Below are 19,850 nucleotides of genomic sequence, written 5' to 3'. Positions count from 1 at the left end.
GAAATTCACTTATCATGGTTGTGAAATGAATATTGTACCCCTACTAAGGTATTTTTAAACCTTAAAAGAAATGTAAGTTACAATTAATATTGAAATATAAAATTAGAATGAGTAAATCATTCTAATCACGCAATAGCTACGATACCAGGAATTGATACATTTTCATTCTTTTAATGTTATCTCAGAGACACAGATAAAAGTTGGGGCTTGACCCTTGAGATGCTAGGAGACTTTTAACACAAAAACCAAACCTGAACATGCAGCTTTTTCTCTCTCTCTTGAACTCTTTTTCACCCCCCCAAAAAGTCCTCTACTAGTTCTTCTTTTCACCAGCCAATTAGAATTTTCAACCAAATCAAGGATATGTATATTGCCTGCTGTTTTCCTCTGGGCATGTGGTTCCTTCAAATACAATTAGACTTGCACATGATGCCCATGTTTGCTCCCTGATATCCAATCAAAAGCCAAAGGAAGTTAATATACAAAGTGGAGAGAGAAGCCTGCTTCTGCTAAGATAATCAGATGTCTTTTATTACTCCAGGGAGTCAGCTTTTAACAATTTATTAACTGTATCAACTGGTCTGATCCTCCCCTTCTCCCTAACATATTGACAAGGTTCTGTGTCATTTACTAAATCTTATTGACTGAGGACAGGGGGAAGATTTGTGTGTTTCAAAACTTCTCCTTTGATTTTAGGGGTGTGTCATCATTCTTAGGGGTTGAGAAACAGCACCTGTTAAACACTTTCTCCCAGTGGAGAAAGGTTGTAGGTTTTTGGGGCTGTTTGGCCGTGTTCTGGAGGATTTTCTTCCTAATGTTTCACCAGTCTCTTAGTTAGAACTCTGTCTATTCTGGTGTAGTGTGTGGGATAGTTGAGTATTTGTAGCTGTGGGATCAGCTTTTTGTCCTTTTCAGGAGCTTGGGTGATTATGATGATCAGGTGTTGTTTTTTTTTTGTTATGGGTGCATTGTTGTGATAAGGGGGAGATAATCTGTCACTATGATTGATGGGTGTCGTTAGCTAGTTGTGTGCAGTGATCACCGGTCCTTGTGGCTGGGTAGAGTTTGTTGACCATTTTGTGGGCTGTATTTTTTAGTGCTGGGAGCCAGGCTTTGTTGAGTTTTAACTTCCTTCTTTTTGCTGGATCTGTGCTGATGTTTGTGGATTTCAATGGCTTCCCTGTGTAGTCTAACATAATGACTGCTGGTGTTGTCCAGTTCTTCTGTGTTTTGAAATAGAATTTCATGTCCAGCTTGTTTCAAGCCATGTCCAGCTACTCCCGATTTTTCCAGTTGTTTTAATCTGCAGTGTCTTTCATGTTCTTTGATTCTGGTGTGGATGCTGTGTTTTGTGGTCCCAATATATATCTGGCCACAACTGCAAGGTATCCGGTATACCCGTGCAGTGGTGAGGGGATCCCCTTTGTTCTTAGCTGACGGTAACATTTGTTGTATTTTTGTGGTGGGCCTGAATACTGTTTGTAGGCTGTGTTTTTCAAAAGTTTTCCCGTGTGTTCTGTGACTCCTTTGATGTATGGCAGAAATACTTTATTTGTGTGTGGCTGTATTCTTCTTCAGTTCAGTGTTGTTTTCTTGGTTTGATGGCTCTTGTGATTTCTTTTTTGGAATAGCCATTTGCCTGTAGGGCCCATTTCAGGTGGCTGAATTTAGTTAGCTTTGTTAAGAATAGAGTAGCAATATGAAGTATGTGAAACATGTCTCTTCTCAGTACCCTGAGAATGAAAGCATTTACCAAAACATAAGCTTAATGCTGCAATTTAAATTTGACAGACTGTAACCGACTTCTTGGGGGTAAACCATTATGAAGAACAAAATGTTTGACTCTGAAATAAAAAAAACAAGAATGAGCAGAAATGCAAGCAGTGAGGTGAAAGCAGAAAGAGCCATAAACAGATATAGTGTATATAATTAGACTCAATTGCCACATACACTCCATATGCATTATAATACTCTGAACGCCAGCAACAGAAACCATTCTTTGTTGTCATAACTACCAAACATGGTAGATTTATATATATTTAGATGTTGTTTTCACATCAGTACCTTCTTGTTCTTCCCATCAACATGAAGATGTATGCTGGAAAACATAATGAGGGATCCAGGTCTAACATTGTGTGGGAGTCCATTAAAATGTCACGGTTAACCCTCTTTTGCAGCTTTTTGAATATAGGGCAAGATCCAACAGCATACAGGAGCTCAAAGAAGAATCTCCATCAGGTACAACAGGAGGAACCAATTCCCCTCCCCTTGCAGTTCCCACACACTGTGAACAGGATTTCCACCTTCTCCCCACTCAGACCCCCAGGCCTTCTGTGCCACCTGGTCCAGATGGCTTCCCAAGCATCATGAGAAGATAGTGAGGGCACATGTTATTCCGTCAAGGGGCAGGAGAATCACCCTTCCTAGATCACATCAGCACCATTGGATCCTGGGCATTTCCCATCATACAGGACTCTCTATATATCTGACAAACTACTTATCTGGTCCCCTCATATCAGACCCACTCTAGATGTGCCACAGTTCAGGAGGGGATAGTCTGTCTTAGGGAGCACTTCTCCTATAAAGAAAAATAAGTAAGGTGGGGAAACATTCTGCACAGTACACATGAAGTGGATAAAGAGATACTCTTTTTCCCTCACTCGTGGTACTAGAAGCAAAGGTCAGCCATTGATACTGAATGTGGGGAGGATTCAAAGTAGACCAAAAAACACATTTCTTCAAACAGTGCATAAATTAAGCTGTGGATGTAGTCACAGCCACCAGCTTGAGTGGCTTTCAAAAGAGATTAGACAGGTTCATAGGTTCATATGCTTGCGGGCTTCTCATAGGCTTTTAACTGGCCCCTGTGGGAACAGAAGGCTTAACTACACAGGTTATTGGTCAGATCCAGCATGACTCTTTGTATAGTCTTCCAGGTGAGGCACTAGTTATGTTGGGAGGGAAGGATACTTTTGTTCACTATGGATGGATAATGTGTCTTAAGGAGGATTATGATACTCTCTTTATACACTGAGCCTCCTGCCCCCTTGCTTTATCTGTAGAGAAGCTGAATGGTGGCATTGCTTGATTTCAAAGGTGTGCTGAACTGATGCAAACTGTAGAAGTGACCAGAGTTTGGGAAAGCTGCTTTTCTGGACTGTGCCTACAGATTGCACCAGCCTGCTTGACAAATAGTCCCTGGCGAGAAGAAGTGGACTCTTTAAAATGGTCTATCACAGCCTATAAAGTGAAACTTAACTCTGTGTTAGGTATCTGCCTGCAAAGATTAAGGTTGGGAATTATGTTCTCCACAGTGTCTGTCAGGAGAACCGCCAGCCTGTGTCACCCTGGGCAAGCTCCACAGCCCCAGAAGCGCCTTCAGAAGAAGCGACTGGTAAACCACTTCTGAATATGCTATAGAAAACCGTGGAAAGGGTCTCCATAAGTCAGAATTGACTTGGCAGTAAAAAAAAAGTAATTATAAAATAGAAGCATGTATAAACTAGTATGGAGCTGGCATTTGAACAGCAGTATTTTACACTCACAGAGTTTCTCACTTTGGTAAAGTTTAAAGATGTTCTTTAATGTTAATAATAAGCTCCTTTAATGGCATAACTCTCTCTTCTTTAAGAAAAAAGTATCAGTGGCCCAGTTTCAAGAGCTGTTGTCCTTTTTTTGCAAAAGGGCTTTTTTTTAATGGAGAAAACAGATCTGCCTGTACTACTTCAAATATTTGAACTTCTGCTGCATATTAATATATATGTTTAATTTATTATATTTGACATGAATTAATAAATCTGTTTTGAAAACTATAGCAAGGAAACAACTCAGTGGTTAACATGTTCCATCTTTGAATTCTCCCCACCTTCTACATTTACTCTTTGTGCCCAAACCCATATTTAAAAGTCCAACTTTTATGAATTTGTGGTTCACTGTGAAAGACAGATCATGGAGAACCAGCCAAAGGAGGGATCTGCCAAAAAGGGTTGTTAAAAAAAGAGAATATTCTGTTTTGTATTAAAAAAAAACCCCAGAGGAAAATATTTTATGTAAGAGGATTATGCTGAGGTGTTTAGTTTGGGGTGATTTTTTAAAGCAAGATGTGGCAAAGTACTCTAACAAATATTTCTTATAATTTGGCAACGTTCATTTAAACATTTGGAAACGTTCATTTCCAATGAGATGAAGCAGACAAATGGGCGAGGAATCTTGAGCTGCTGAGGGCAAGTTTCCTATGACTACAATGAAACGCTGATTCAGTAAAATACTTCAGTTTACACAAACTACACACACTGACAAACACTTTGGCTTTCCATGGCCAAGCAGGGATTTTAACTCAGGTTTCCCAAGTCCTAGTCCAACACTGCATCCACTACACCACACGGGGTATCCTAAGCGGTAAGTGTCTGGTGTCTAAAGCCTGTCCAGTCATTTTTAGAGATAGAAAATTCCACAAGCATCTATGTCCACCTTTGCATGAACCTTTTAATAGCAACAAATCAACTGCCTAACTGTCCTTTCATTACACCCCAAAAACTTCTGCCCCTGTTAATTTCTCATGTTAAGACCACCCCTCCTTTCTTGTTGCTGTCTCATTGTTAATGATGAGGTCCTGCCCTCCAATCCATCAAGAACAGTTGCTGTCTCCACATAGACCATTGGGGACCAAAACTCATAGTCCAAGCCATGGATCTTTCCTGCCTTTACAACATTATCTGCCTCCAGTAACCCAGCAAATTGTTCTGCTTTATTACGGGTGACTTTAGATTAGAAATGAAAGGTAAGCTGTTGTTTACACCAGCTTTTCCATGTCATCATCACAAATTTTTTTGCTGCTTGAGGAAGCATTCCTTCTGTTGGCATTGTGTCACCCAGTGGTTTCAATATATGGCAACTTTATCAAGCAGTGACCTCCAGACAGTCCTATCATTAACAGCTTTGCTCAGGACTTGTAAACTCAAGTCAATCAATCGCATTTTATGAATTCTTTTCCTGCTGCCCTCAACTTTTCCTAGCATTATTATCTTTTCCAGTGAATCTTGTCAGCTCATGATATATCCCAATTAATTATGTCCTCAGTTTAATCATTTCTATTTCTGGCAGAAGTTCAAGCCTGATTGACCTGGAACCCATTTATTTGTCTTCATGGTGAATCATGGTGTCCATAACACCACAGTTCAAATGAATTGATTGTTTTTCCCCTGTCAGCTTTCTTCATTGTCCACTTTCTTATCCGTACATCATAATCAGGAATATCACAGTATGAATGGTTTTGGTCTTAGCCTCCAGGGACATACCTTTACTCTTAAGGATCTTTCCTGGTTCTTTCACAACTGTCCTTCCAAATCTCAGTTTTCAAGATCATTGTTCACATTGAGTTTCAGCATTATGATTGTTATATTATTCTTTCATTTTAATCCAATTTTTAATATTAATAGTTCATAGTGTGTTCCTTGATCTGTCCCTGGTCTTGTTATTGCAGAGCAAATACAGTTTATCCATTTTCTACTTCCAGTTGAAAAAATAGAAAGCTTTGATGCAGGTATCTAGGAGGAAGCAGATCGCATACCACCTAATTATAGATGAATGGAATGCAAAAGTAGGAAACAAACCAAACATTACTGAGGAGTTCATCTCAAGAGCTTAAAATGAAGCAGAAGAACAACTCAGAATTCTGTGAAGCCAGGGATTTTTTATTTATCGCAAACACATGCTTCAGGCAAGCAGGGTAAACAACTAAAGTTTCTAGAAATTGGTTTCTTTTTAAACATGCACTTTGGGCCCTAGGAAATACACAAAACAACTATCACACTTGTGTGTTCACCTTCTATACACTGAAAGAAATTAGTGATCCAGAGTACCAGCTTTCTTCACCTTCCTATACTTAGAAGCTATGTTATAAACATAAGATTTCCTTTGTTTCAGAATTCTGCTATTTTTCACCCTGAATTGTTGTCGGTGCAGATTACACACATAGCCATGACTGTTAGAAGGCACAGGAAATAGAAAATTTACAGAGGAATGCAAAGTCACCGAGAAAGAATCTGAGATGGACAGAACAACTTTTTTAATGGTCCACCGGGCTTCCACTAGCAGGACAGAGGCCAGGTACAGCATTAACTTTATTTCTTTCTAATTCTCATTGCCTGTTTCCTCTTTTTCTCCCCAATTGTCAAGTTCCCTTGCCAGGTTTGCTTTTCCTTTTCCTCCCTCCCTTGAGTTCCAGTGACAGACAAATTAATAAGGGAGAGCTTTGTTTTGCTGCTAGTCAGTGTCCCTCATGGGAACAGAAGGACTTTCAATCTCACAAATGCAAGCCTTCTCCTAATCCACCGCAGTATATAACCCTTCTGCCCTCTTCTAAATTTGAAACACTCCCATCAGAGAGGCAAGGACAGCAGAGGTTTCTGACAGCACGGTGGGGCTTTTTCTGCTATTTCAGGGAGAGAGATCCACCCCATCTTTTCGTCTCTGAGATGCCTTCTCAGGCATGGGGCTTCAGCCTTAGTGAGTGACTCACTTGGTACATGCTATGCTTATATTTGGGAGGCTTTTTGCAGTGCTTCTGCTTACTCAAGTAGAGCAATGTATTAAGTAGCAAGAAGTTCACACAGAAAGTATCTTGATCCACTCTTTGCCATAACACATTATCAAGTCAGGAAAAGATTCAACATATGTTATACACTCTGATTTTTAAAAGTCACAATTTGCATTATACTGTAGTTTAAAATTTTCTGAAGTAATTTGTCGTGAAAATAAATGAAGATGTTTCGCCTCACAGATAAGCTAGTGAATTCAGTAAGCTTTTTAGTTGTGCAGGGTAAGAAGAACAGTAGCAATTAAATTAATAAAGTCATCATTGCAGTCTAAGCACATTTATATGGGAATAAATCCCATGACTGCTGCGGGACTGAGATGCATAGGATTGCCTTAATGCCACGTTCAGACTTTCTGCTGTTAAGATTCTGTTTGAACAACTGTGAAAAATAGTGGCCACTATTTTTTTTAAAAAAGCCAGAATGAAATGGATCTAGATAATCCATCTTGCCCAGGAATCCCTTGAGCTGAGAAGCCACCACCTGCTGTGCCACCTTGCCCCAAAATGGACCGTTAAAGAGACTGGCTGGTAATTGTCAACACCATGGGACCGAAAGGGGACTTTTTCCACAATGGTCCTTCTACTGCCTCCTTTAAGTATGTAGGGATCCTTACCCTGCTGCCAGAAGACATTCCACCACTCCTCCTACCCACTCAGCCAATCTTCTCTGGCAGCTTTTATGAGCTGGAAGGGCAAGGGTCCAACAGGCATGTGGCAGCCTTCACCTCTCAAAGGATCTTCCACATCATCAGGCTGCAAAAACTTGACATATAGGGACATGTAAAAATATGTTTCACAAACTCACCTGTAGAAAACTTCGTTCCTTTTAAATGAAACCTAGAATGTTTATCTGCAAAGTAATTTTCTCCATGTATTTATGAAGAGGCAAGCAGTATACATTCAATTAACATGGTAAAAGAGTGGATTTGATAAAAGAAGCCACAGCCTTTAGTTTGCAAGATCTGAGCATGGCTGGATATGACAAGACATTTTGGAGGCCATTCATTCATAAGGTCAGGGCAAGCCAGAAGTGGATTGATGGCACATAGGATCAACCCACATTTTAGCTTGAACAGGTATTTCTTTTATTTTCATTCAATGTTTAAACTTATATCCCACACATACCCTCTTGACTACTCACATTTTATAATCACCCACTTATGTATGGACGTGCAACAGAGTGAATGTGACCTAGTGGTTTGAACGTTGGGCTGGGCCTTGGGAGATCCAGATTCTAGTCTCCTCTGTGCCATGAGATGCAGTGGGTAACCTTGGACCAGGCACTCTCTTTTGGTCTTTACAAAACTGTTGTCAGGATAAAGAGGGGAGGAGGAGGAGAGCCACGTGCACTGCGCTAATGTAATCAGGGGGAAATGGAGCACAAATGTAATGAAGTCATAAACATATCAAACTCAACAATACTAACCCATGCTTTGTACCCTGAGTGGAGACAAGATCACTTCCAACTCCTCCTTTAGTGGTTGAGCCCAAATACATGTCTACATAAAAAAAAATCCTTGCTTATATGGCATCTTCACTTATTCATGACCAAATTAATCCAATGAACCTATTCTAAACATTCCTTAGGCCTGAATCCAGCCCGTTGAGCAGTTTCCCTAGATAACCTTTATTAGTGGTAAAACGGCAAAGTCATCAGGAAAGTGCAGACTCAAATCTATTGCTTTCTGACATTCCCACCCCCCAGCACTTAGACAAGGTATTCTTTTGGACTACAACTCCCTAAATCCCCTAGCTGGCATGGAAGATTCTTGAGGTTTTAGTCCTGAAGCATAATTTTTCTGAAATCTAGTCACAACTTTCTAACATTAATTTCTTCTGAGCAACAAACCCAACTGATAGGAATAATCAACAAAAAGAATGGGCAAAAGAGAAGGATAAGATTGCTTCAGGTAGTTATCTGTGTCAAACCAATCCAATGGCTATATCCAGGACAGTATCAGCATTAGCAATAAGTCTATTAAGGTGTGACAACCTGAATCCAGGTAGGGCTTGAAGTGTGGCAGTGGTGTAGGGATAGTGGTAAGTCCCACTCCATTTGCTGTCCTGAAGTCAGGCAGATCTTGACATGTCTACAGTGAAGAGTTGCAGCAACATCTATAGAGAGGCCCTGATACATGTGTTAATGGCTTTTCTTTGAGTGGGAACTCAGCCTATCACACCTCTTGATCACAGAAACATGGTAAGAGCTTTTAAGCAGAACACATAAGCCATGCTGCATCTACCTCCAAGTTTGGGTGATGACGGGGGTCAAAGTTCACATGCCTGCTAACATCCCAACCAAGCTTCAAGCCTTGCTTGGATTCAGTGCCTACAAAGAGCTGTTTTTGGGTAGGGCCCTGGGTCCCAGGTGATCCGAGAATCCATCCTGACTCAGAGAAGGATACATTGCTCCCATCCCATTCTCTTTACAGCCTACCACTGGCGAAAATTGCTCAGAATTGGCCATTCTTAGATATCTGGCTTCAGAACCAGAGGTTGGGAGTTTGATTCCCCACTGTGCCTCCTGTGGGTAAAGCTGACCTGAGCATTCTTCCGGAAGCTGCACAGCCCAAAGCATCCCCACAAGAAGCGAGTAAGCCACTTCTGAGTATTCTCTGCCTGGAAAAATCTTGAAAAGGGTCACCATAAGTCAGAATTGAGTGAATGGCACATGATGATGATCCACAAATTCACCTCTTAAAGTATAATCTCCAGTTCATGCAATGTGTTTCTTTTTTCTTCACTAGTATGATACTTAAACTGAAGTTTGAATAATAGTTGCAGTAAGAATAACAAAAGATGACAAAACAAACTTTGTCTCAAAGGTCAAACTCCTGTAAATGTTTATCCCTTATTATAATTACAACCACAACAAAGGAGCTATAGTGATTAAAAGAGATCAAACATTTCCTGGAGCAGATGGCAACAAGCATCACATGAATTGTTTAACTTTTGTCAAATGGCAGTGGGCTTTCAATTGTAGCAAGCTCATTGTGTAAAGAACAAGTAATGAATTGCTTGTATAAACCATGAGATTGTATTGTTTGCATTCTGACACATTGAGGTCAAGCTGGAATATAGGCATACAGGAACTCAAAGGCATTTTAGCTCTTTAGAAATTATATACAGCAAATGCGTCAAACCCATTAGCAAGGGGCTACCTTATCCATGCCGATATGCACTATGTGCCAGAGAAGCAAAGTCTTCCTTCACAAACGTCAGACTTGGCAGGCTTGTCTCATTCTAGAATAATAAGGCAGTAAATTTAAATGGGAAGGACTAGATCCACTGAGACGCTAACAGAATTAAAGTCAGAAGTCAAATGTTTATTCATCAATCAATCATAAAGAACACACACACACAGCCAACAATCCCCATAGAGTCATTACATAACTGAATATTGTGTAGACTGAATCTCTTTGAACATCTTGAGTCTAATATCAGTTATACATAGTTAATATTTAATGGGTTATACCACCGAGGCCCACCAGCAAACTTTTTTAGCCCTAGTGTAGTCTGAGACAGTAATACTGTTTCATCTGCAGCAGAATTAAAAACTCAGTGAAGCTGCATTGAATTTCAGTGTTGTGCATGTGTGGACAGCTTACCTCTAGTGCAACTGGTTCCTCAGTGGAAAATTGGATCACTCCCTTGCATTAATTTTGGAAATTTACTTCTGCTAGTAGTGTAAGGATCTTGTGCTACTGAAATGACACAGTTGGATGTAGGCCTAGGATGTTGAGTCTTTTAAAAATGTTGAGTATATACAGCATTTGCATCCTCTCTCTCCTCCTCATTCCATCTGAATATTCTTCTAGAGTCTTTTACCACAAACCTGAATATTCCACTTGGAAATATATTTGATGAATGTCAGTGGAACATACTTCCAGGTAATATCTCTGAGAATTCTCCTCAGAAAGAGCGGCCTTATTTCCACTCCCACTTCACGCCTAACTCCTTTTATGGGCATTAATTCAGTCAGTAGGCATCCGTCAATCTCGAGAGACTATAGTAACATGCTCTGAATAGAGGTCATGGAACAGCATCTAGTGTGGCTGAGAAGGCCAGTTCAAGACTGACAATCCCTTCCCACACCGAAGACAAGGTTCCCACTTGTCCAGCTCCCTGATTTTGCTGGTTTCATGATTGCCTCTTTGCCTTGACCTGCTGAATAAGTGTTTCTTCAAATTGGGAGAGGCCATGCTGCACTGCCTGCCTCCAGGCTGAACATTCAGTTGTCAAGGTTTCCCATCTGTTCAGGTCCATTCCAAAGGCCTTCAGATCCCGCTTGCAGATCTCCTTGTAGTGCAGCTGTAGTCTCCCTCTGGGGCACTTTCCCTGCACTAAGGGCATTAATTAAAGACAAGCAAATTAAGGCAAATCTGACCTAGAAGAACATGAAAAAATGCATACATAACAGACCCCCAAAGAATTATTGACAATAAATTATTCATCTTCAGTAGTCTACTAATATTAAAACCACATCTGCCTGTGGAAAAAAAAACGGAACCCAAATCAGTCAAATATAGTACGTATTATTATAACAGTAAGGTAATCTATAACTAAAACAAAAGCACATAGCTATAAATAATAAAAACCAATATTAATTTTAACTGGAATAAAAAAGTAAACAAGCTTCAGATGTTCGTTAAAAATAAATTCACCCACTCTCCTATTTACTCATTCCTTTCCTACTCTAACATGATTGCTGATAATTTTGTTGCCTTGGTGGTTGGGATCTGCTTCCTTTTGTGTTTTCCTCTTTTCCTCCCACCTCCTCAATCCATTGCCTCTCCACAGCTCCCTTCTTCTGATTCATAAGTATTGTGAGATAATTTGTTTTGCTTTGTTTTTAAAGGAGAGCCTCAGAGTATTTTTAAAGACAGAAGTAATTTTGAAGACTACTTTGCAAACATGTCACATTGGCCAGAATCATGTTCACCAAGGGGTTACATAAAATTACACTTCCATAGGGAAGCTGTTGGTCATGCACCAGCAACACACCAGCAGAATCCCTAGTTTGTCTGTGGTGCTCACTACAAGACAGAAACATGAAGTGACTAACACAGAGATGACAGGAAGTTGGCAGCATCAATTTTCAGTAATTAAAGATTCTCCCACCCCCAGTCCTGCAGCCCACAACATCTTCCAAACAATGAAAGGGATTCCATGGAAGTCTTGGGATCTCCAGGTGGGGTGTGTGTGAGAGGTGGTAGGGTAGGTGTGATTTAAAATGTGAAAGATTTGTACCCAGAGGTTGTTCTTCCAAAGTTCAACATCAACATCTCGTGTGGTCATTTTCCCTGATGTTCAAGTTCCAATACTGGATGAATAGCTGTAGTACATCAAGCTACACATTGGTTACCTGTTTTTCAAACAACGTTGGAAATGATTAAACAGATGAAATTGCATTTTAAACAGTATGAAAGATGAAATATTTTAAGAACACTTTATTTTTAGTGAAACACTAAGCCTCGGGTCTCTTGCAGAGAATTGCAAGATACTGTACTCAGACTGGCTTGCTGCTGCTATAGGCAGCCTCCAGCAAAGTGAGAGAGAGAGAAAAAATATTATTAAAGCAGAGTAGCATAGAGTGCCTGTGAAATACACTGGAGCCCTCTTTCAGTACTCGCCATCAAAGGGTGGTAAGGAAAGAAATTTGACTGCTTTTGAAGCTAGTGATAGAATTGGAGGACAAATGTTGATTCTCAAAGTCATTTGAAGAAGATATTGAAAGTGTAGCGCCACCACATGTTAGCCTTTCCTTATAAAATCTCAGTGGAGTAGCCAGTCCTGTCTAATGTGTTGACAGCACTGATCTTGGTTATGTCGGAAGACTGGCTGCAGCAAGAGAACCTGACTGGCATCTGCAAACAAGAATCAAAGAATGAATTGTGGAGGAAGTGGTTCACCTTAAGATGGCTAGGAAGGTTCTGCAGGAAGGAAGGGTGAGGGGTGCTGGTATCCTGTTGTCAGAGTATCTGATTCGATTCCCCTCATGTGACATTATGATGTCTCTCTGTTTCTTGGTTCAGTGCACATTTTAGCTCTTTTTTTCCCCCCAGAACATGGTAAGTTGTGATCTTCGCCTGTCAGAGCATTTACAGAAACTATTCAGCCAAATCACAATATATTTAACTTGTGGTGACTCTAACTTATTTGAATAAACATTTATGTTCTTTGCCTCTAAAATATCCCCACTGCTTTAGAGAATGCATCTACAACAATCTGCCTTTTGAGGAACCTCTCAGTATCTACCATGGAGTTGCCAGTCATTGTCATGGCTTTGAAAACATGTTCTGACAATGCTAAACAGGGAATTTGTAGTCCAAAATTTAACATTTCCAAAATCTAGTCTACAACAAAATCATAGGCATAAACATTTCAATCAAAGTGAGATTGCATCCTAGGATGCATACTTTGTTCACACTGCAGTAAATCAGTAGGGATGACTAACCAGCTCTTAGGCAAAGGTAAAGGTTCTTTTTAATCCAGTCATGTTCAACTTTAGGGAGCAGTGCTCATCACCGCTTCCAAGCCATAGAGCCAGTGCTTGTCCGAAGACAGTTTCCGTGGTCACGTGGCCAGCGCGACTAGACACAGAACGCCGTTACTTTCCCACTGAGGTGGTACCTATTTATCTACTCTCATTTACATGCTTTCGAACTGCTAGGTTGGCAGGAGCTGGGACAAGTGATGGCAGCTCACTGCATCGCATGGATTCGATCTTACGACTGCTGGTCTTTGACCCTGCAGCACAAAGGCTTATGCGGTTTAAACTGCAGCGCCACCACATCCCCGCAACCAACTCTTACGACGAAGAGTCGGAGACGACTTGACGATCAGCTCTGTTATCTATATTTTCCATGACTTTACATCTCAGCTTTGAGTAACTGAATTAGAGGAAATATATTCTTTTAGCAAGGTCAGTGTTCATAACAGAAACTTTTTGCATAGATTGCAGTAATGAAGAAATCAGTTTCTGATTGCACCAGGGCAAGACATTTTAGAGTGTAACTATACAGCAGGGAAATATACTTGGATCGTCTGTAATCCACCGTTTTCAAATAGAAGTTCCAGAGATGAAATCACTCTAGCCATCCAGACAACAGTTTGCAGGCAGAGTTAGACAATTGTGTTTGCACTGATCTCCATCAGCTTAAGCTGCCTTTGACAAGATGCCATTTGGCAATTTCCACCTCTTTTTTAAAAATAATTTGTCCTAAGTGACCTAGTGATACTCTACTCCAGCACTGCCTTGAAAGCCTTTTTTTAAAATTGTTTGGAAACAAGGGGTGCTCAGCTGAGGGGAACGGGAACGGACACTCCACAAACACCCCTTTGCCTTCAGGTCAAGCAATCACATACAGCAGAAGGCAGAAAAAAGGGATGCAAGCCAAATGGAGCAAATTCAAACCACCCTTCCTAGCAGAACAAAAGAAAAAAAGATAGTTCCCCGCTCAAAAGATAGTATTTCAGAAAGAGCTTTTCTGCATTGAGTAGTCAATGGGTTTTAATTCAATTAATCTGTGCCTAATCTGATGCAAATCACATGGTAAATGGCCAATGGAGTCACCCTTAAGTCACCCAGAGTCACATTTTGTTGCATAACCCTCAAGGAACCAAACTCACAGAGTAGGCATTTTGTGTCAATGTAAATTGAACATGTAGATACAATGTAACCAAATTTCAGCCACTTGTCACAATGACATTCTTATTTTAAAACAGACAAAAAACATCTGGATTGATGTACAAAAACCCTATTGTGTCATTGACAGAAATGAAGAAATCTGGTTGTCTGATGTTTGGTCCCATCTAAGGGATATTGGAATCTTTATAGGGGTCAGGAAATACAAGAGGAAGTACTGTATGGGAATCCCAAGCCCTAACCATAATCCTGATCCTAGCCAGAGTTCTAATTCTCTCAATACATTTTGGGTCAAAGACTGCCCTACAAGTCATTCCATGAGAAAGCAGTATCCATTTTACAATTAACAGATGAGCTCAACAAATCCAACAGCTCTGTTTCAAAGTCTAAAAAATTCAACCCCCTATCAATGCAGAGATTATGTGGGACCAAAGCTGGCCCTGCCATTTGGCAGAGTAAGCCAATTGCCGCTGAGATCAGATCAGACAACAAAGTCATCTGGCTTGCCCTCCATCCCTTGAACTAGACTGCTTCTTTCAGGTGAAATGCTGGACACTATCCTATCAGCATTATTAAAGGAAAATTACACTGCCCATCAAGCTGGGTTTTGTACATGGTAAGGAGAAGCAAAATGTCTTGTCCTAGCACGAGTCATAAGCTATATACAACACCTTAAATGCATGTTGCTTTCTGTGCTACTGTATTTAACTGGGATTTCTTTGTAGTTTTCACAGCTCAGCTTCCCACAGCTGACAAAATATCACATTTAAACCTTTCTCCAACAGCTCTGGGAATTGCAGCAGAGTCAATGATGGAGAAAATGCCAGCTCTTCTCTGGATTCTCTTTCTTAAGCAGACATAGATGGCTTTCTTGGACTGTGCAACCTAGTTTCCTATTCTGAGTTAGTTTCGGAAATTCATCAGCTTCAGATCTAGAAAATGAAAGCCTACTAGAAAATGGACTCAAAGCAATGTCAAGCACAAATTGGGGTGTTAGAAGCCCTAACATATCCAGATATCTGAGACTATAATGATAAATTACTATTTTAATTCAAAAGAACTTCTGTGTATTGATGACAATTTTTTAAAATTGTCTTGTTCAGACTATACGCTACAAGCGCTTTTGTTTTCATGAATCAAAATGCATACTTTAAAATAACTTTGTAGTTGCAACTTTTAATTTCCAAGTTGTTTTAAGCTGATATGTATATCTATTGGCTGCTGTTTAAGATCTTTGCATTTCTCCTGTCACAAAACAGTCACGTGTCACAAAAAAACAGGTAATGTCACCTAGCAACAGGAAGTAAAGGCAAGAAACCTTCCAGACCAGGCAAGCAAGAAACATCAAGTGGGACACCAAGGTGGAGGTATGAATGAATAAATTGCATGTTCCAAAAGGTGAATGGAAACATCCCTTTGGTGAATGTAACCAGTGGCATATGTGACAAGCAACATCAATGATCATTCTTAGGCATGGTCGAAACAGTGCATGCTCAAGCTTTCTGACGACCATTGGGCAACATATCTCCATGCCTTCTGTCTCTTGGTGAGACAGTCTTCTCACGACCATCATTAATAGCTGCTGCTTTTCTTTTTCAATGATGAGCAGTACTGTAGAATGTACAGTATATAGAAATCATGACTTGTTACACCAGAAAAAATACTAGTTCTTGCTTATCCAGTAACTTTTAAAATGTAAGTTTATTATGCCCTAATTTTAAAAAAATTATTAAGGAACAAGTTACTTGTAACTGTTAATTGTAACTCATTACCAGAAAGCTCTGACTACATTGACTCGTCATAGAGAAAGTGATGTCTGTCCAGATCCTGAAATCTCTCTGGTGTGGTATTGACCAAGGTGGAATGTTTAACCCCACACATTTTTCCACTTCCACTTAATCATTGTCATATTTTCCTTTATTGACTGGAACCCGCCGTGTACTCGAGGGGTCATACTCATGACTTAGACTTTGTATGGCATGCTTCATCCCATGGTAGTGCCTTATTTCTAACTACTGCAGGCAATGTATTAAACAAGTAAGGGCCCAATGGCTCACCTCCACACCTTATGGTCTTCAGATCTATCACCTAGCTTTTCAATGACACATCCAAGCACATTAACTATTTCAAGCATACATATACCACCATAGGACAAATAGGGCAGTCTCTACATGAAAGAAAAGATGTATACAAATCTGACCTTCAGAAACCAGTGGGAGATGATATCCAAGGACTGAAAGCTGCCATTTCCCAACAAAATCTGCCATTCTTCCAAATGTTAAAGGAGACTTAGCAGGAAATAGCTGTTAAAACTCATCAAACCTGACTTTCTCTAGGATAATCATGTCATCACTAGTTTTGCTGTTATTAATGGTCATTGGGCACATTTTGAGTTTTATACAGAATTGTCACAGTTGGAATGTTCTGAATGTCTTTGTCATTTCACTCTAACATTCACATTTTCCGCTTTGCATCTGTGTGCTGAAGAGTGATATACAGTTGTGTACACATATATCTATGTATTTTATTGTATCTAGGAATGACTTCAATGACACAGATTTTGATCCACAGTAGGGTTGGTATGGGGAATCAACAGGAGTACCTCATTCCCTTCTCCAGCGATGAGCCACTTGTGATCTTCTGTCCAAATGAATCTATGTATTTAAAAAAATCCCTGAAGGAATTTCATTTTTTTAACCTAAAACTGTGTGGTCAAATTGACCAAGAAAAGTTTGCAAATGCTTGTATCACCTTACAAATACACATGCGAAGCAGCTGTGATTGGGTATCTATTGAGCAGTGGTATATCTGAAAGTGCAGAAGTCTATCAGGAGACTTCATAGCTGTTCACTCAAAAGGAGAATCCAAAAAATGCAAGCAATTGGATCAGCCTATATAAACAAATGAGCCACTTTTTTGTAAAGGTAATGACTTTTAATTGCCCAATCAAGACAGAACATCTGTACATTGCATTAGCCTATAAAAATAGCAAGCTGGAGAACTCAGTGGTTTAGGTATCTGGCTGTGGAGCCAGAGGTTGGAAGTTCATTCCCCACTGGGTTGAGGAAGGGGAGAGCCAGCCTGTGTGGCCTTGGGCAAGCATCAGAGTCCCACAGTGGCCCCAGAAGAAGGGAATGGTCAACCACTTCTGAGTATTATCTACCTTGAAAACCCTGAAAAAGGTTACTTACCATAAGCCAGAATTGATTTGATGGCACATGATGATAAAAATATAGTAGCCAGAATCCTGCTGGTGATTTAAGATGTGTGTAAGTTGAACTGTGTAATGGGCTGCAGGAGATTGCTGCAAACAGGGTATCAGTTGCATTAAGAGATCTGTGCCCGCTTCTGTAACAGGCATGCATCTAGTAATGTGACTAGCAATTTACTGTGAAGAACTGCACACCTAAACACAAACATGTGCTTAAGTCAGCAACAGGATCTGGACACTATGCTTGGACAGATCAGTTTCTCTCCAGGTGAATGTGAAGACCGAAGCTAAGCTCAGAGGAAACAGGGACGTCTGGACGGGTGGTGATGTCACATGTGATGTTCCTGATGCCCAGAAAGTCCCAAGGTTTCGACCTTGCAAGACCTGGCTCCGCTGCTGTTGAAAGTACATTTGGGGGTGAAGGTGGATTTGCCTGTTTCATCCTGTAATATGTGAAACGGCCTTGATAAATCAAGCCCTATCAGTGCCGTTTAAAGCTGATTGGGTACATCTGCCTAGAGACTGATAAAACAGGTTTAGAATTCCAAATATAAATTTCGAGCATGAAGCGGTTCAGTCCGCCCAAGGATGGCAAGTTTGCTTTCGCCGGTTTGCTTCCAAACAAAACCCCGGGGAGTGGGTGGAAGGGGGACAGAAAAGGGTCCCGCATAATCAGGCGGCGACTGGAGGGCCGAGAGGAAAGGAGACGTGTGTTCAGCGCGCGCGCCCTCCGCTTCCCCCTGGGCTGGGAAGGAAAGGGCGCACTAGGACCCGGCGGGAAGGCCGTGTGGCGCCCCAAGCAGGGTCCCTGCCCCGACTGTAGGGCTCTGACATACAGCCCCTCCCCGCGCGCGCAGGGCCCGGGCTCACAGGGGCCGGAGGGCGCCAGGGAGCCGGGCTGCCCGCCGTGGTTTGAGCCCGGGACGGCTTCCAGCAGCTTGCCTTCGGGGCGACGCTGCCAGCGGCGGCAGCACCAGCAGCCGCCGCCCACTCATTGAAAGGGACGACCCCGCGAAGCCTCCCGTCTTCCCTCCACCCCGCCCCACCCCTTCTCCCCTCCGTCCTGCTGCCCACCTTCACACACACACACACACACACACACACACACACACACAGTTCGTCCAGTTCCTCCCTGCCCTCGTCCTTCAGAGGGGTGCCCGGGAACGGGGGGATGGGGGTCCTCCCTTCAGGAGCGACGCCCCCTCCCCCTCGAGCCGGTGGGGTCCGTGCATGCAGATGCCTGTAGGTGCCGGGGAGACAGAAAGAAGGCAAGAAAGGAAGGGAAGGGAGGGAGGGAGGCAGGGCGCAGGCGCGCGCCTCAGCGAGTGAGGGGGAGCGCGCTCTCTCTGCTCTCTCTTGTTCTCCTGCCGCGGCCGCCTTCGGCTCCCTTTCGCTCCTGTCAGTCCGAGGCGTCTGCTCGCCGCTGCGCCAGGGCTCGAAGTTTGGCTGGCAGCTCCGGCTCGCTCCTCCGGCAGCCCGCGAGAGCTTCCCCCACCCCCCCGGAGCCCGAGGCGGAGGTGGAAGCCCCGCGCCAGCCGCTAGCTGCCGCCTTGTCCTCTCTTGCCTTTCCCCTCAGCCCGTAGAGAAGCCGGCGAAGCCCACGCCGCCGCCGCCAGCCGTCCTCTCGGCCGCAGCATGCTGAAAGTCACCATGCCCTCCTCGTCTTCGCCGTCGTCGTCCCCCTCCGCCGCCGCCTCGTCCGCCGCCGCCGCTTCGATCGGGGCCACCTCTGCCTCGGGCCGCGTTGCGGGCACTGGCGCCGCCGCCCTCGTCCCGGATTACTGGATCGACGGCTCCAACCGAGACACCTTGACCGACTATTACGAGCTGGAGTCCGAGCTGGGACGGTAAGGAGGCGCGAGCTTTGCGCCCGCACCGCCGGGAAGGAACGAGGCGGACTGGGAAGCCCGATGGTGGTGGTGGAGGAGGAGGAGGAAGTGCAACGCCGCGCTGCGCTCTTTCTCGGGCATTTCGGGGCTGGACGAGGCGCCGGTGGTGCAAAGCAGAGGGGCGTGCGCCGGGGGGAGGGGGAGGGGGGAAGGGCGGGGTGCCCTGATCCTCCGGCACTGTGACGCTGGGCGGCTCTTGGGTAGACCGAGGCGCAACGAGAGGACATCCTCAAGCGGGAAAGCCGCCTTCCTAGGCAAAACCTGGCGGGTTGCGGGCTCTCGTACAGAGCAAGGCCAGTGGCCCCCGGGTCCTGTGGGGAAATACCCTCCGGCTTGCGGGTCTGGGGAGCGGGATGAGGACAGATCAGGAAGTACCAAACTCCTAGACGCCTGCCGAGGGTTGCGGGAGGTGTGTGTGTGTGTGTGTGAGAGAGAGCCGGTGTTGTCAATGCCGAGAGCGAGCGAGCGAGCGAACGGCAAGGAGGGATATTCCTAGACAGCAGC

At 42.9% G+C, this 19,850-nt stretch overlaps 1 protein-coding gene and 1 long non-coding RNA gene across 5 annotated transcripts in view; one reads left to right on the top strand and one right to left on the bottom strand.

The window, feature by feature from the left end:
• Positions 1–1,135: 1,135 nt before the first annotated feature.
• On the bottom strand, positions 1,136–18,481 carry LOC110072023 (uncharacterized). Of its 2 annotated transcripts, XR_002299323.3 has the most exons (3): positions 17,438–18,472; positions 11,849–11,963; positions 1,136–10,936 (listed from the first exon to the last, which is right to left on the bottom strand). It is a non-coding gene; the product is annotated as an uncharacterized LOC110072023 (long non-coding RNA). The 2 variants fall into 2 exon arrangements; XR_013542150.1 differs by having other exon boundaries at positions 11,849–18,481.
• Positions 18,439–19,850, top strand: part of CAMK4 (calcium/calmodulin dependent protein kinase IV) — a 129,432-nt gene continuing 128,020 nt past the window's right edge. For 2 of the 3 annotated variants that reach the window (XM_072992468.2, XM_072992465.2), the window contains exon 1: positions 18,439–19,304. In XM_072992468.2, the coding sequence (XP_072848569.2) occupies positions 19,093–19,304 (212 nt within the window). In that variant the 5' untranslated portion in view covers positions 18,439–19,092. The remainder of the gene's footprint in view (positions 19,305–19,850) is intronic. The other variant, XM_072992466.2, reaches the window with a different exon arrangement.

Source organism: Pogona vitticeps, chromosome 2 (assembly GCF_051106095.1).
Source record: "Pogona vitticeps strain Pit_001003342236 chromosome 2, PviZW2.1, whole genome shotgun sequence".
NCBI lineage: Eukaryota > Metazoa > Chordata > Lepidosauria > Squamata > Agamidae > Pogona > Pogona vitticeps.
Note: the sequence above shows the minus strand (reverse complement) of the source record. Positions and strands in the feature narration are given on the sequence as shown.